At 35.1% G+C, this 19,238-nt stretch overlaps 1 protein-coding gene across 1 annotated transcript; it reads left to right on the top strand.

The window, feature by feature from the left end:
- The first annotated feature begins 298 nt into the window (after nucleotides 1-298).
- On the top strand, nucleotides 299-15,247 carry LOC132555864 (uncharacterized). Its single transcript, XM_060220223.1, has 8 exons — nucleotides 299-355; nucleotides 2,752-2,884; nucleotides 8,878-10,407; nucleotides 11,520-11,690; nucleotides 12,817-12,989; nucleotides 13,153-13,396; nucleotides 14,077-14,173; nucleotides 14,314-15,247. The coding sequence occupies exons 1-8, from the start codon at nucleotides 299-301 to the stop codon at nucleotides 15,245-15,247; spliced, it is 3,339 nt and encodes a 1,112-aa protein (XP_060076206.1).
- Nucleotides 15,248-19,238: the final 3,991 nt, after the last annotated feature.

The raw sequence follows: 19,238 nt of genomic DNA on the forward strand, positions 1-19,238 counted from the left end.
ATCTACTAATAAATCATACGGTGTGACATTTAACTTTCGTGTTGTGATTCGGCAAAGACCCTATACAACACCATGGCTGCCTTTCGCAAGATATTAATTTTCATCTTATTTCTTGGGATATTTTAATCCCAGATTTTTTACAATGGATTTAATCAAATTTCTCCAGACCTTAGTTTTCATCACTCAGATTCAGCACGGATTATTATTTCCTTCGTTTAAAGATTCGATACCAAATGGACGTCATGTTTTGAATCCGTGCAACCCCTCTTTGTCCTGGGATGGTGTTGGACATGAAAACATGTATGGGGCTGGTCCTCTCAATCAGTTTGGTAAAGATTTCCTAAGACATGGCAAGGTAAGGTTTTTATCTTAATGCACGACATTAACGGTACACCTATCTTTCAAGACTTGCATTTGCACTTGCATTTCTGTAAAAAATATCATTGAATCAGTTCAAATAAGACCATTGTCATCACATTTCGGATAGCATTAAAAGGAAAAACAAACAAAAATTATTAATGATGTACCGAGGGATATATTTTGATTACTATATTATACAAAGGAGTTCGGTTTAAATTTGTTAAAAGATGATTATAATCAGGATCTTTAGGCATTGTTAAAGATATATATACACTTACGCATGTTACTAAAATTATACACTCGTATTGGCACCAAAATAATAAAACAAATAAAAGTATTTGTTATGTTGATTCATCGCAATCAACAAACTGTACAGACATAAACTGCAAAGAAAATTCAGACATGTTAAGATAGTCTTAAAACAGATGCGGAAAATATGAACCAAAGAGTGGTTCATGTACTTAAAGACCATTGCAAGAGTACAAGGCATACAAATCAGGTATTCCGGAAGAGTAAGCGTTTTATGTTTCATTGATAAGACCCACCATGTAGTAAGAAGTAAATTTTAAGCCTGCTTGTAAAAGACTTTGCTCAACAATTCAACAAAATACAGTCTAGCTAACATTTACGTAACATACTTAGTAGGTATACAATTGGGTTTACATTGGAAGACCAGTAAAATAATACGATACGACGTCAGCTCATATTGCAAATATTTTGTTTCAGTTAATATTTACAGTGTTCAACATCCTCGTTCGTAGAAAAAGCGTAAGTTCAACTGTAAGAAATACAACATTACTAGTAGTTATCACATTAGGGAGAAGCATAGATGATGGTTTCTAATGTTCAAATAACAGACATGCACCTTTTCAAAAAAGAACAAAAACATATACATAAAATGATAAATTAAAAACTGCTGAAAGCGGAACGAAAATAACATTTTCAATGACCAGAAGGAAATATAAGTGGTCGTGACCTTTAAACCATTTTTGTAATAGGTTTTTATACCGATATATCATCTAACATACATCAAATATAGACGTGCTTTGTGATAACAATATCGTGATATAGAGAAGAATGGTAGTCACTCAGTTTCAAAAGAATGTATGTTATGATATACTAGACTTTATATTGTAAGGATATTTCTTATTTCCATGATAGGTCATACTGAAATACCCTATTTTATTTTAAATATTACTTTAAATTTCAAACATGTTTCAACAGATTGTTAATACACATCAACACTTTAATTGTTAAAATTTTGTAATTAACAAAATTCGTCAGTATCAGTGTTGTATAACCTTTTACCGAGTTAAAACCACCACTGAAAAAACACTACTTAGGTCATTGGATTGCTTTAATAAATGAAGGAGACGAATGATAATCTGTTTGTTTGGGTTTTTTTTTTTGTTTTGTGTTGTTTTTGCTTTGTGTATGAATTAAAGTCAAGACTTAACCCTAATTATTGAATTCAGAAAGCAACTATTACAAACATGTATCTTGCTGACGTAATATTTACATGTCCAGTGGACGACATAGACTATAAGATATGATTAAACCTCTTAACAGTGTGTATCGTCCAAATATGTTACCAGGAAATATCAACTAGACAAAAGAAACGATATATATTTATGTATATTGATATATAGATATTGTCATTTGGAATTTGAAATATAACAGGACTAAGTATTTGATAAAATTAGATCAATAAAGAAATAAAAAGTATATTTATTTGTATCTTCATTACTTGGACAAACACTGTTCATAAAACATTTTCAATGAATCAAAAGTCAACGATGTTTATCATGGAAACTTTTTAATACAAGTCATCAAATTAAGGACATCTCTTTACTTTAGCAAACTACAATAAGAAGATGAGGTAAGCTTGAAGGCAATGGTTCGTTAGATTGAAATGGCGGTGGTGCTTTATATGATAACCACATTTTTGATGAAGCTGGGCGTGTATGATACTCGTTAGTATGCCACGTGGTTCCGTTGTTGTATACCTTGTTCTCATTTAGGAACGTGACATTATTTGGATCGGCCAGGATTTACATGTCGGTTGAAGCAGAAGTCGTTTACTCTGACGAAACACCTGGTCTTAATCTCTTTGTACTTTTTGAGGAGTCGTATCATTCAACGAATTTGACTTTGAATAAAGATTCTGTTAAAATGTCGGCATTTTCTTGCACGTTTTACCAACTCAATTTTTGTTGGGAGTCACTGCGGATATCTGGTATTTACACAATAACGACATGATATGGAAGAAAACATTAATACAGAATACTAGATTTCCCTTACATGTTACAATTAAACGAGATATGAAAACGTTTAATCATCAGACATTTTTTGTATGTATATGCAATGTAGTTTACATTTTGCGTTTTCCAGAATTGGACACACGGATTATGTCAGTTGGACTCTGACAATGACGGACAGAAAAACGGGGAGGAGCTAGGAGATCCATGGTGTGAATGGACTCCTGGAAGTGCTGACAATTTACCTCTTCCAAGATCACATCCGGGTAAGTAATTTTCTTGTGGAGAAAATCATTACATGGCGGGTGCCGACGATGAAATGGAAAACGCTCACTGTTTTCTAATTCCTGGTCTTACTTCCATTGTATTTTTTCAGAAGTCACTGTTTACATCTTTTATTGGGATTTTCAACAATACAAAGGAGGAATGCCAGTTTGGGCCTTCTGGTGGCCATGACCAATACTTTTTTTATTTTTTGTTATTAAAAACTTGAGGTCAGGCGGTAATGACATGACATTAATTTAAGGTCAGCCCAAGGCTGTTCAGTTGTTATAGAGGGGACGAGTGTGGGGGATCAAATTCATAATTATTGCAATGATTGTCAAACTAAAATATTTTGTTTTAGTTTTTTTTCTCTTAAATGTCATTTGGAGATATATTTCAAAACCTTCATTAGAAAAAATGACCAATACATATGCCATTGTTAAAAAGTAGGTACGGTAATTAAGTGCCCTAATTACTAATTAAGTCACACTCCTTTCCCATAGAGGTCGGCCTGAAATTTTAATCCTCCGGGACAACTCACCGATACACTGCTTTCAAATTTGATTAATTTGAATATTATTGGATTTTTTCAAGTATTTTGTGGGGAAAAAGTCAATTATTTTTGTGAACAAATGATATTTTGAACGTCTTCCCTATACAGTCCATTCAAAATTGTTTAGCAAATAGATACCTTTATCTCTTACCCTAACCTTAACCAAAGATCGAAACTTCACCATTTGTGCAAAATGTTAATGTTTGGTTTTGCGTGTATTATCCCAATGGCTTTTGGAACGATAGCGGGCCTAGGAGACCACCCTGTTACATTCCAAACCTCCATGCACACATGTGCCCTTCCTAGCATATAACAAACCATAGAACACATTCATTGACATTGCCTTGAATGCTTATATCTGTAAATTACAATTAGAACGTTAAATACAATATGTATGACCGATAGTTACAATCCAAATATTCTAACAATATATTATAAAAATGTATACCCCTTATATCCCAATATCATTAATTTTTATTTGAGATTACACTCTACGCTTTCTACCAAGTCGGAGAATTTTATTGCCCAAGCGTGCAAAATACCAACTCACTTTTCTTCACAAGCTGTCGTGTTCATGGTCCAGACGTATCTGCTCACATCATTTCATAGGGAAAGATCTTAACCCTTAAGTTGAAATCTGCACTGATGAAAGAGAAATATTAACTTCCAAGCTATTTCCAGATCAAAGGAATCAATTCATGATATTTTGGATAAATCACATAAGCTATCAAAGCAGGAGTCTGCAATTCCTCTCCTGGATGATGTAGATTGTAAAGCCTGGACTTGATGGACAAATTACAGTTTCCAAAATTTCTATCTTATATTTCACACCAAATATACCGACTGATCTAAAACCTGGCAGATTCAACATGACGACATGCAAGCTTCCCTTCAATTTTAATTACTTTGCATAAAATTACTAATTACTATTTTTTGGAAATTTATCTCATAGTGTTTGAAGATGTTTTATGACATAATTACAAATGGACTCCAACAGGAAGTTGAACGTTTGATTTTCAGAAAAGTTCGCTTAATGTGAAAAGAGCATGTTTTTTTTCTCAAAATCCTTCACATTTTTTATCCACTGTTCGCAATGTTCTCAAAACTGTGCCTTCGTGCTTTGCATGTATAATATCTAACATGTTATTTCCATCATGTTTATGTTAAGTTACATAAAACAAATGTAGCATCCCTCCCAAACTAATAATATTTTTGCACAACAAGAGCGCTATATTCATGCCTATGTACATATTTGGACTTAAATGCCTATTTGTAAAAGTACGATTACAGAGGCTGCCAACAGCACATACATTAACGGCAAAAACTGTGGCCTTTACAAGATTTAATGAAAAAAAAAATCCTGCCTTAGAATGCTGCTGAAGCTTTTACTCAAACGCACTTTAAATTATATTATTTGTTTTTAAAGCTTTCCTTTTTTTTGTCATCAAAATTTTATCTTGGCAATACAACTTATTAACTTAAGCATATTATTAATTCAGTTTTGTTGATATACTATATATAGTAATAGATTGTATTAAAATACTTCCGTGCAAGGATGTATTAACTGTACGGAATATCACTGACAGGTCCTAGAAGGACGCAACTGCTGAATGATGCAGTTTAATTCATTATTGTGTCTACTGTATCTTATCTAAATTTATATCTAAAGGTGCTACACACTTGTGAGTGAAAATCTGCTAATCCTCCGAAATCTGAACTATTTCAAAGAATATCACTCCACTATGCTTCATTTTTATGTTCATTTCATTAACGGATAGCTTAGATTTATAAGGAAATACTTAAAATAATTTTCATGTGCGATGGAAGTCAATGTCATATTAATGTGTACAATAAAATAGAATATATTTTCACGTACACGAATTGACATAAAACACGTGCTTACTTAGAGAGAAGTCATTACATTACGTGATTTACGTGGTTAGGTGACACATATTTCCTGATTTATCACACATACTTATCTTATGAAGGTCAAACTAATTTGTTAACATTTATGAACCTATAATTAGCTCATAAATACTTACTGGTGCGTTTGACGTTTATATCTATTTGAAATATCACTAAATCACGTGCAATACATCTACTCGAGAGCTCCTGTATATACGCAATATGCCCCTATAACATGCTATTATGCAGATTTTAAAAAAAATACAATTCAAACCGAGAATTGTGGATAGTTTTTACTCGTGTTTTGCAAGAGAAATTCACCAGCTATCGGCGCGTTAAAGTAATATTTTATACAAGGCCTCAGGCAAGCCTGATTGACCTAAGCAATAAAACTGAAGCCGCAGTTGGTTAAAATGTCAAAATTAACATTAGCGTTGAAACTGCACATCATCATTATTCAGTCAGGTGTTCTAACACCAGTTAGCCATAAAAAGTATTGTTAGATTTATCTCCCAGTACTATCAACATTTGAAAGCTAATACGTTTGCTAAAGTTTGATATTTAATACAAGCATCATACCCTTACAATGTAGACACTTTTATACATATATTTTAGCATACGTGTGAAGCGTAACGTTGAACAATAGATTTTAAACGGAACTTTTTTTTAATAAATTCAAAACAGTTTTTTTTTGTTACTAAGGGCGTTACTCTTAACATATTTTTTTTAAAACAGGACATTCAGGTTAAACGTGCTGGTTAATGAACAGGTGTTGATATTTCAAGTTTCATATTATTTACATTTTCGTTCCATTTATGTTGTCATTTACTTTTTAACTTAACACACCGAATATTTCAGTTTGGTTTTTCATTGACGATATATTTCAATAAGACATGTACATATACCATATGGAACACTGACAATACCGTACCATCGACAACAGAAGGAACACTACATATATAAGTCACCTTGGCACTGCTGCCCCATATGACTGCAATGACCGCGTGAGTGACCTTAGAACTAGTCATCCGTAAGCTTGTACTTGTTCTACTTCTACAATGTAACTGGTGATCTAAGCATTATTCAAAACATTAAGCTGCGAGAACTTTTAATGAAGGGTATAAGGTATCGTGAAACCCCGTCCATTAATTTGAATACGATCTTAAGATCGTGGAAAAATATACCAGAAAATGGATGAAACGAGAACATTCTGTGTTATATCTCTTTCCATCATTCCAAAATGAATCTTAATTGACAACAAAACATAGGTCAGCTTTCCTTAATTCTGATGTTAAATCCACACTTTCAGATTCACATGACAGTTGTGTTATGGTGCCTGTAGATTAGGCGTCCAATAACACGATACCTGGCTGCATACATCATTACATTTCATGTAAACAAAATAACTAGGCTTGGTTGATAACGATAAAGTCCACCTTTGCATTAACAATCTTTCCAAAGACGAAATACTGGCTAATAATGCTTCTGTTTATGTTGGATTCATTAGCCTCAAACGAAACTAGCTGTTCAACTAAATCTTTATCAAAACTACTAACCATCATTTTTAGCTATATCAAATTTGGCTTGCAGTATTATTGTGATACTGATTTCTGAAGAAGTGAAATTAATAGAATGTGGATTTTAAAGAACCTTTAGACCAATCTCCAATGTTGTTGTTGGCCAGAAAGACTTGGCAAATCCTTGCTACGTGGGGCCTAGCATTATCCTGCTGGAGGGTTAGATTATGCTGCTGTAAGAAAGGGATAACGGGGTCGGAAAATCTCATCTTTTACATAGCTGCTGTTAAATTGCCATTAATAACAACCAATTGTGATTTTACTTTGGTGGTGAGATTCCTCCCCACACCATTACTGTAACCGCCCCCAAACATGCCCCTCTGTTGGCTGACTTGCTTCTGGTTTCATACTCAGCTGAATTTATCGAAGAACTTGTCAAAACAGTCCACAAAGACTTTGCAAAGTCATTTTATTTCACTTTCAGATATAAAAATAACAAGAAAATTATTGATCACTCCCACCGTATATACATATATAACAAAATTGGAAATCAGTCAGCCGTGTATATCGATCATTTTCTACGTGGACAGCTTCCCACCAAGCTGTATGATAAGCACGATAATTTAATTTTCCTATCATCAATTTTCCATTTCTGTGTAGCAATATTCATGTATCCGAACCTGTGGTGCATACGTGTCGCAGTTGATGCGATATTTTAGGGTGTGTTCAAATTATCACGATTTTCTTGCAAGAAGTCGTCAACTGACGGGAAAATTTGTAACTCTTCAAAAGATGCAGATCTATGAAAACGATGCGGAGAAAATTCACAGTCGTCATAGTGATCTCATTCTTTTTCTTTTTGTGATGTGGGACTGGGCGTGTATAATGCTTGCTATTTTTCTTGTTGGTTCTGTTGATTTCCATTTGAGAACGAACATTAAGTGAATTCTCAAGGTTTTCATGGCAGTAAGGCGCCGATTACGCACATGAGAGTACTTTTCAAGGTTTATCCGTGTAAGCCTGTCTTTTGTTCATATTGTGTCCTAGATTTATTGAATTTGAGTTTGGAATATGGTTATGCAGACAGTTTTTCTTGTTTGTGTTAAAAGATGAAATTCTATGGTGGAGAACATTTAACACCAAAGTGCCTAGCAACTTGATATATAATTTTGCAGCTGCCCTTGCATCCTAAGACTGCATCTGAATGGAAGATGCTATTTCCTCATTAATCAACATTTGATAATCTCTAATATTTGAAGTAGATACAATGTAGATAAAATCTGGCTAAAACTACACATCTTTTAGTGGTAAAATGATTTGTTATACATATATGTATATGTAGGATGACAAAAAATGGAGGGACAAAAATATATTTGCCTTCTCCCGCTCCAAAAAGTGGAGGGTAAAGTTAATCTCCTGCCTCTCCCTTCTCCTACAAACCCATCACAACACACACACACACACACACACACACACACACACACACACAAACCCTCACACACACCACAAAATTGTAGTAAGTTAAAATCGTCGTCGTGTTAGTTTGTAAAGCAGATAAGTTGATGGTGTACTTGTATTGTTTTAGTTTTACATTTGCCTTACAGAACTTGAACTTAAAAGATGATATCAAATTATTTAGCAACATCTATACTGGCAGAAGTTAAATGCCATAAATTACTCATGTGTCATAACGATGATATGAAGCAAATAGATTAAAAAACACTCAAGGTTCTTGTTTCTCGGCGAAACATTGAATTTGAAAAAAGTTACAGCTTTATTTTGGTAATGCAACGAAGTGTTTGACTGTCAAATATATAGGGCATAAATTTATTCTCTTTGGCAGACCAATTTCATATTATTTCAGCATATATTTATATTCCACATTTTATATATAAATTTGTATACAATACCTCCAAATTTCAACGTATACTTATTTAAAGACAACAGCCAATTGTGGCCAAAGCATTAAGCATTTCTAGTGAAATTTCATCCATTTTTAATATTTTATTTTCTATTTCAGGTATCTGTGATTCACCTGCAATACGACAGTGTACTAATGGAGTTGTGACACATTTCGTATGTCCTAGGCAACAAAATCCACCTAATCATGATCCCTTCAATAACTTGGTGTTTGAGCCTCCTCCATTACCCGACCAAGAACGAAATTTCGGAGAGTTGGATAATATACCGAATTTTCAATTCCTTGGAAGAACATTGCGTCACAACCAAAGACCGAATCGACAACCGGAAGTAAACCCTGCACCCACACCACCACCACCAACCCCACCACCTCCAATACCATCCGTTATACACAAACGGATTCGTATGCCCCCTGTGGAATCAGTACCTCCCGAGCAATCCAATACGGACAAGTCTGAGAATGAAAGTCCAGCAGGTTTATTTAGTCCATTCAGTCTTTCCAACCTCCCCCCGAATGAACCCAAATCTCATGATCCACCACCAACTCCTAAACCACCGGATGTCGTATCTCCCCGGAAACCGCCACAAAGAAAAACCTCAGAACCAACATCTCCATTTAGTTTAACTAATAATCCTCCAATAGGTCAACCAGATAGATCTGGAAGTGAATCAAACTCAAATCTGAACCCAACGCAGAGGCAGGATATGCCTCAATCAGGTGTTTCTTCGCCCTTTAGCCTTTCAGGGAATTTGCCAGATGCAAACCCTATTCAACCTAGCCCAAACATCCAGACTATAAATTCCAATGTCAATCCGGTTATTATTCCTCAACCTAATCCTAATGTAAACACACCTTCTCAAAACAGACAGGGGAACACGATTAGTTCCCAACCACGAATGAACAGCAATAGCGCAAGCAACACCCAAGAGAGAGGTACAGTACCATCCAGGCCAGGACAAGGTACAAACACATTCCCTCAAAATCCAGTGAATATTGGGAATTCTCGGGTTGTACCACGTAATAATAATAACATCCCACTCATGTTACGCCGAGGCCGGTTTCCTCTTCGAAATCAAAACAATTTACAATTACAAACACAAAACCATAACCCATTTTCTAGACAACCTTTCACTTCTCAAAATTTAAATCCGTTTTCTACGTTTCCCGGTCAAACAACAAGTGCCCGAAATCCACTGTTAACTGCTCGTCAAAATCCAAGAACACCTTTTTCACGAACTACTTTCCCTAGACAAAATCCAAATACTCCCCAAAGTCAAACTGGTTTCTCAAATACTGTACCTCAATTTCCATTTCCAATGATTCCAAGAAACCAAAGTGCAGTCATGCGTTTACCTCGACGAAACACGTTTCCACGACAGAATCCTTTCCAAAGATTTCCTGCGCGAAATCAAAATTTTGGAACAAGTTCTAACACTCAACAGATTCAAAATTCAAATCAACAACGGCCTGTGTCGAATATAGCCAATCAAAGACCACGATTTACAGTTCAACAAGTACGGGCTAATTCTCAGAGGGAACCTAAACGTGAGGACCCTTCTCTGTTTGTTATTAGGACACTGAGACAAGTCATGAGACCAAATTTTACCTGCCCTGGACTAACTGGACCAAGTAAGTAGTCATATTCGGAGTGGTAGTAACACATTAGGTTTATCATTTGTCTGAACATATCAATTATATAATTTATTTCATCCATATATACCTCCGATCTCGCTTTTGACTTTTCTTTCGATCACGTTAGATTTTCTTAAGTCACGTGATTTTGACTTTTCTTTCGATCACGTTAGTTTTTCTTCAGTCACCTGATTTCACCTTTCTTTCGATCACGTTGGATTTTCTTAAATCAATTGATTTTGACTTTTCACTTTGGTTTTTCTTCAGTCACCTCTAAGGCTTCAATATTTAGGCCCTTATCGTCACTGACGAGCCCTAGCAGGACGAAACAGCTGTATGATACAGTTTAATTCATTATCTTGCTCTGTCGTGTCTAACTATAAATTTGTAATAAAAAATATTATTCACTTGTCTTTTGTACGATCTATACAATACTTTCATTACATAACAAGGATAATTCAATCAATCTAACTGGATTCGGAAACACATGTTACATCGATTTAAGACAGCGCAGTGAACAGAAATGTTTCTATATTGATGTATATAAACAACATGTACAAATGTTATACAGTTAAGATAACACTGTATAGAGTTTACCACGGTTATACATATTTTTCTCGTGTCATTTCTGATGTCATTAACCCATAGAAACTCAATATTATAACCATGAGTTAAAATGCATCATACAGTTGTTTCAGTGTTTTAGGTCTCCACTGTGATGTCAGTGTCATACAGTGGTGAAACATAAATGGTCAGATAGGGATATTCAAGTGGGTTGGAACAAATATTAATCTTTAGATAGGAAGCTGCAGTGACTTAATAATCAATTAAGTAATAACACACATTTGTTGATTTTAAAAAGAACATTAAAGACATGAATATATTCATATTTGTGTGAATTTAAGAATGACATGCATAGTTACTGCAAAGCAAAATTCGGGGACGAATGTTCACCAGCAGAGTTTTAACATGTAATTCTAAATATTATAGACACAACCTAATTAAATGCTACTCTATCAATACTTAGTAAATTTTGAACGAGTGAAAACCGCATTTGTCTCGTCAGTAATTCTATGATATAAATGGTAACTGTACTTTGTATGTATTAGATATATATACGTGGATGCTCCGCCTGCCTCGGGTCCAGATCCCTAGACGTTTCCAGTCCGGAGTCTGTATGGTCTTTAATCTCCCGACCAATGGAGAATTCCATTTGATAGGGGGAACTCCTATGATCGACAACAGAGACGCTGTCCAACAGATGTTTGTCTATGGTTGTGGTAAGTGTCACGGTCGATGTATATATTGAGAAACTGATGGTAACCGCGGGATTATAAAGTTCATCAGTGACAATTTCGCACCGTTTCTGAGTTCAGATATAGTAGTCATGATAGTCTATGACTTGGAAAATGTGCAATGTCGCACCTGTTCTCGGTCAGTTAGTTACCTATGCAAATCAGGTTTCTACTGTGAATGCACGTTTTTTTTACAGTAGAAAATGATATGTAGAATAGAAATGTGGGACATTTTAAGAGACGATTTAGCTACGTTTTTATGATCACCTCAAAAAGTTCCCAGCATTGATTACCTAGTGTCGAGTCTCTCCTGCAATTTTTAGATAATTCAAATGTCATGTGTTACAACATCCATGAACTGGAAAAGTTGTGTCACAGATCTGTGATATTGCTTGTACATTTATGATATGTTTATGTGTCTGTCTCCTGTTTATATGTAAATATGTACTGTATATACTTTGAATAGTAGACACATTTGTAAATCTAGATATGCTACATTGCATAAAAAAATAGTGAATTGTTATTTTAAGTTAATGTATGTATAATGAAATATGACGATGTCGATAGAAACACGGACTCCTACCCAACACATCACTGGTGCATTCTGCAGCATATACCGTTCGCGACTTTCACCGCATCCTCGATACTCCGGAGGTTATGACTACTTTCGCTTTCTGCACCCCTGGAACATTTCATGTCACAATTGAAGGTTCCACGTGCGACACCTTGTTGATAAGACGAGATGACTGGTTTTATAAACATCAAACGAATCTCGAGATCACATTACGGTATTTTGTTTCTATTTTTTAAGCTTTGTAATCTTCAAAGAATCGAATCAGTCTGTGATTGGTCAGTTTTTTTTTTGTTTTTTGTTTGTTTTGTCCTGGAACCAATCAAATTACTTCGCTTGTGCCTTCAATTGAGCAATGACATAATCTATGGGTGCAGAGAACGAAAAATAACCGAAACCCTGAGTATCGAGACTGTTTTCACCGAAAATGAGATCAACGGACCAAGTTTATTAGATATTCAACACTAAAGCAATAATAGAGCTCTGAGAGCCCTTGGCAATTACTTTTCATGTCTGACGGCGTACTTCATCTTTCCTCAGACGAGGGCACCACCGTTCCAGTGACGTCACGTCCGTACGCCTGCGACGGGATGCCGAGGAGAGAATGTCAGAACATCATTGGTGGATACGCCGGATCGATACCTGGAATATGTTTCCCTCGATCAGGAGGGATTCGAATCGGTCGAACTGGTTTCAAGCAAATTATCCTTCAGGTACATGTATATTAAAATATAAAATATAACCTTGGGTTATTAAAATATCGTTTTTATTTAAGAGATTATCGCAATAAATTCTATTCATATTAGTTACGACATCATGAACGTCATGGATAAGTTGAATATTTCATTACTGTAGCGTGTTATTACTTATTTGTAGGTTCGTTGGACAAACTTGTTCGGGAGATTCGGAACGACTGACAGTTCCGGTATGACTATTTACTACACAAACATCTTACGTCAATATGATATTGGGACCAAGGTACTACGAGCAACACACTTCACCATTCCTCCTGGTCAACCGGCACACACCGTGTCGAGCACGTGCCCGGGAGAATGCACGGTCATGCAGATAAGGTCTCCCATCTACATAAGTATGGCGTTCAACCACATGCACTTGCTAGGTAAGGTATCGCCTTAATATAAAACAATGATAATTGTTTAATTATTGAAATATGTTTTCTGATATATTCAGTGGTACCTTGATATATACGTATTGTACACAAAATACATTGGGTCTATTGCGATTTCATAAAACTTAGTTTCAGCATAGGTCGTGTTGGTTTCAGGGATGTGTTTTGCGGTTTGTGGAAAACTGTATTTTAATAGGTGGAATGTGGCGGTTTACTGTGAGCTATGTTTTAAGCACATTCGTTCACTAAATTTGCGACAGTAAAGTCACAAAAGTCACAGGACTTGAATTGAACAGGAATTGGCATGGAAACCCATGAAAAAGTATAAGGAGAATAAGACCAGGCGTTCCGAATGGTTAAGCATCTTTTGCTTCATGAACAACCTGTCACCACTGAGATATAACAAGGATGTGCGCTACGTTCTCCACACTCAAAGAGATGCATTGCGAAAATAATAAACATAAATTAAGGAAAAGGAGAAAAAAAATCCATAATGAAAACTGAAATTATTCATACACAAAATTTGTTCCTCTAAAACATCGGCTTGATATAAATTGAAATAGTTAAATATCTTTGAAATACAATACGTAAACATGTGATTGAGGGAGCGGTTATGTGTGGATTCTGGAGATAACGATTATCAACTATGAAAGGTTGATTCCGTTTTGCAGGCAGAAAAGAAAAGGTAGAACTTGTACGAAATGGAGAGGTCGTGGATCTGATCACTGAGGAAGATGCGTTCAGTTATGATGATCCGAAAGCATATTGGTATGTATAATGTATAATGACAAATAGTTTAAACTATAAATGATCCCCTTATCGATTTGGTCTGTTTTTACACTGTCGCATACATTTCATGTACCACATGCTGTTGTGCCTTACTATAAAAATAAAATTGCTTTCTACAGGCACCAGACCCCAATTCAGGTATTGCCAGGAGATAGTCTGCGCATGTCGTGTGTATACAACTCTATGAACATGCAAGGTAACGTGTCGTGGGGTTTCGGCGAAACTGACGAGATTTGCCTTGCTACGCTCTTCTACTATCCCAAGGAGAGCTGGGAGACGACTTCCTGTACGAGTTTCCGTAGTATACCTCTGTGTAAGCTGGAGACAACTGGAATTGTTAATGACTGTGACTTTAACCGCTTCTTCGGCACTCTTCGGCGTGATTTTCAAACAGCTGCGGTTTTAGCAAACTGTACCGTACGTCGTATGTGTAATGATGACTGTCATTCATTGGCGAAAGCAGCGCAATCACATCCATGTTTAAAGGGAGATAACTTTAAATTGCTTGAGTCAAGTGTCGATATATCCCCAGACGAAAGACTTTCTGTACTGTTTGAAACTTTAAAAATATGTCACTCAGGAATTCATGGAAACGAGGCGGCCATTCCAATTTCAAATAATCATATACCAGTGAATTTATTGCCGGACGTGCAAACTGTGGAAAACATGATGCATAATGAAAAAATGAACAGCCCATTTCTGCCGTTAAATGTACAGAAACCGACTTTATCACCCGTAGTTACAGCGCCACCTGCACCTGTAATTTCCCCGCTACCAACACCACTTCCGCCACCGCAGTCAACGACAAAACAAGTACTCCGAACTGAGAAAAAATCAGGCGAAAACGAGGCTGTAGTACGAAAAACTGGCGATACAAGAGTGAAAGTTATACCTATAAATAGAAACAACGAGGAAGAAAGTGTTCAATCTACGATTATAAGACTCGTGCAGGATCATTTCCGGTCTGTTCCTATAAGCATTGTCGTTATATCCCCCGATGGCCTTTTACGCGTGGAAAATCAAGTAGGACTTTCTAGTTTTACTAACCCTTAAACAAAATATGAAAAAAACCCACTATTTATTAAATACTTTTTATGTTGAGAATGGTATAGTATGTTTTGTTTCGTTTGTTGAGCTTTGAAGTACTAGTATATATATATACTATGTTTAAAACAAATTCCAAATCCGAAATCTGATCCGCCCTTGAGGAAATATCACAGAGAAAAACAGTTGAATAAAAATGTGTGAAATCATATATAGATTCATAGCGTATTTCAGTATGGTTCTATCCCCTGGTCCCGATTTACCTTCGTCTCTATGAACAAACGTTAAATATCTAACATCGAGTTCATCTATACATGTTTGTGTATTCAGTAATGGCGCGTGTGAAGGCGCCTTGACCAGCACGTCTCTCACATATCTAAAAATATTTGTCAAGAAATATATTTTATGCTCGATAACTTAAAGAAAATGTGTTAAATATGCATGCAACGTCTCCCAGAGTGCATAGCAGTATCCTATAAAACACGTGTCTTAGGTTACCGGAAAGCTCTGTAGGAGATACACTCTGTACTGGTGCATGTCTGGTTAGTCTTTATCAGTGCTACACACATGGATGACGTCATAAGTTACCCATCCCGTTAAGATATGTGCTGTCAAAATTTAGAGCATTTGTAGCTGTATACATGCTGATTTTCAGGAAAAAAGACTTCATGTATTCAGGAATGTTATGAATAAATAAATAAACTTTAAATGGCGTTAAGATGTATTTCAAACATTTTAAGATTTTGCGATGATAAGTATAGAGATTGTGCGTCTATTATCAGGTCAAATGCAGGGCCTTAATTTTTCATAGTTTTATACCCGTGCCACGCAATAGTGACGGTGCCGTTTTCCCCCGTTTTTTTTTAACTTTTTCTTTTCTTTTTTAAATTTAAACATACACGTACATGGTCATCGTTAATACGTAACTACACGTGCACATTAGTGTCAGTAGTATGATTTTATACTGGAAAGTGATAGAAAGACGTTTAATTGAATTCCTATGGCTACAGTTTAACAAAACGATAGGACGGTATTTAGTAAACAGTATATGAATCAGGCTATCAAGAGTATAGTCCCTTGAACAAATTAACATAAAACCATTTTTATTTTATGTCAATTAGATTTATACCAGAACTTTAACTTTAAACTATGAAAGTTAAAACTGTCAGGTTGAAATAAGGGGAAAAAAAGAATAATAAAGTTTCCGTTTTTTTTTCCAAAATTCTTCGTAATGTTTGATTTTTTACAGTTGTTTGCTTATTGCAGCCTCTAAAAACTTTGATAATGATGTACAGAGGTTATGACGGGTTATTCAATACATCACAATGAAAACAAAATTATTGATATCCTTAATGTACAAAATATGTACAATGTTATCAAACCATGTGTCAGGTTTTGTCATATTTAGTTTCTTCCTTCCTGAATGCTTCGAGAATAGCGCTCGAATCTGTATTATAAGTGTATAAATATACTTTCTGACAGGTAGCCAGGTAAGTTATTACACAAATTAACATAATAATTTAATTAACATAATGACAATTTATGGAAGGTACAAACATTGTACATACGACAGATAAGCGTCTTCCTTACACAAAACATCAACACAACAGCTATTTCTTTCTGCAATACTTGAAATAGACATACACTTTAGATGTTTATACGTAAAAAAGTAAATACTTCATTGATAGCAGTGCTTTGTTTTAAACAAAATTTAAAGCATGCTAATTAAACGTTATCAATGATGATGTTTACGATAGAAATGAGGGTTCTATATCACTCCAACCCGAGTCAATATTATAGTTATAGTCCATTGTTTTATTGTTTTTGTTAAAAAATCAATTTCAGTTGTTTTGTTTATTTTTAGAATCTAGATCATTAATTCAAAAAATGAATCGTACAAATATTACAACACAATGATGTATCATGTTTTTGTCAAGTAGCCTCAACTTGACGTGACCTTACTGATGAATCATGATTCAGTCATATTGGTAACAGTCATGGTGAATTTGGACCTATCCTTCTCCGACAGTTGTAGAAAACAATAACGGCTATTTACAGATCGTCGGGGCGTGTAGCCACTAGCCATAATGGTTGATCATGACGTAAAGATCATTGGTAACAGTAATTCTTTCTCTCCATGAGAACAGAGGGTAAAACGTAACGACAAGTCGTCAAACGTCATAAGGAAATACTTTACATGTTAGATACTAAATTCAAACTCAAAATAATCTAAAGGTGCAAAATATGAACAAGAATTGGCATGGAAACCCATGAAAAAGTATAAGGAGAATAAGACCAGGCGTTCCGAATGGTTAAGCATCTTTTGCTTCATCAACAACCTGTCACCACTGAGATATAACAAGGAAGTGCGATACGTTCTGTACTTTCCGTAATCTATATAAATGATAGATAATCTCTTTGCCAACTCAACTTAGTTTAGTTTGATACGAAGATAAATGTATACATAAAAAAATAATTGATCTGAATGTTAAAATGATGTTCTAAGAAAAATTTATATAACTTGACGATGTCATCAAATAATTTTTAAAAAATGGCAATCATTTCACATACATCAGAATAGCAGCAGCGCCAGAGAAAAAATCAATCACTCATTACGTTCAGGACGAGACACGCGGATATTAACCCCCGGGAAAGTTGTAGATACGCGTGTTCGAAAACATTGATAACAATCTTTCCTCGAAGGGTGAGGAGTTTTACATAAATATATGTATCGAGATGTACTATTTATATCAGTTTAACCAGGTGTAGCCTTGTGATTGTGTGACTTGTCCTCGATGAAGAAAAAGACGCTTAATTTTTCGTGTAAATCTTCTTTTTGTTCATATTTCATTCAAGTTTCTTCAGTTTTGAGTTTGAACCAATATTCTATTGGTATATCGGTTTTATTTTGGTATATATATATGTAGTGTATCTCACTAGGACGATATTATATGGTAATATTATTCCTCACGACTCTCTGCCTGTCGAATACATCTTAACTTATATAACTGAACTAGCTATGCTTTCTTACATGGACATCCGAACAGCGACTTATCATTCTACTGGCACCTGAACAACGTGACCTCATAAAACCAATCATAGTTTGTACTTTGACCACCAAACGACCTCTTTGACCTTGCTGTATTGCGATGTGACATAAACGGGCGCGAGCAATAGTTTAACACAGATAAGAAATACACATCGTAATATTTACGTAACTAAGCAACGACAAGTATCGGTGCTCTCTGAAAATTAATATGGCCGACATAAAATGGCTGTCCTGACGTGTACAAGTCTTGTGGTATGACTGATAAATCTATACCATAAAACAATAGGATTGCCGTGAACTTACACATACACATACATCAAGTATATATATGTAGGTTTTATCTGTTTACCGTTATTTTCTATAAATACCTCCAATCGATCATCGGAAATTCCAATTTCTATTTTTCTCACTCTCTGTAATTATATAATCATTATTAATTGTTATCCTTGATTGATTGATTTATTGATTGATTGATTTATTTATTTATTCAATACTTTAAATTTGGAAAATTAAAAATGATATCAAATATTCTTCAATTACCTCAGAGGTTTCAAACTTTGACCATTAGCATCACCAACGAGTCCCAGAAGGCCGAAATAGCAGTATGATAAAGTTAATTCATTGATTGGCTCTACTGTATGTTATTCTAAATTCTCATTAAATGGTTCTATTCACTGTGTCTATAATACAATCCACGCGATCTGTATCATAAATATTAGAGAACATTACCAGCGTTTAGTCCCGAATGGTTTCTTGGTCCTGCCAATTTGTTAAAAAATACAATAGGGAATTGAAACAAATTATTACGGACCAATACGTTTCAAAATTTGTGTTGTCAACAAATCTCTATGCAACATATCATTTGGTGATGAGGAAAAAAATTATGTCAGTCTCTCATATATCATGGTTAATTGTGAAACAGAGTGTTGATCTATTTACTACAAAGATCGT

Source organism: Ylistrum balloti, unplaced genomic scaffold (genome assembly GCF_031769215.1).
Source record: "Ylistrum balloti isolate Yb309-2 unplaced genomic scaffold, AGI_CSIRO_Ybal_v1 Utg370520, whole genome shotgun sequence".
In the NCBI taxonomy this organism is placed as follows: domain Eukaryota; kingdom Metazoa; phylum Mollusca; class Bivalvia; order Pectinida; family Pectinidae; genus Ylistrum; species Ylistrum balloti.

Excerpts from the sequence above, each read along its gene's own strand:
- LOC132555864 (XM_060220223.1), top strand. The coding sequence starts at position 299 with ATGTATGGGGCTGGTCCTCTCAATCAGTTTGGTAAAGATTTCCTAAGA. Across the intron at positions 2,885-8,877 it reads TCTTCCAAGATCACATCCGG|GTATCTGTGATTCACCTGCA; the intron begins GTAAGTAATTTT and ends TTTCTATTTCAG. Across the intron at positions 13,397-14,076 it reads CAACCACATGCACTTGCTAG|GCAGAAAAGAAAAGGTAGAA; the intron begins GTAAGGTATCGC and ends TCCGTTTTGCAG.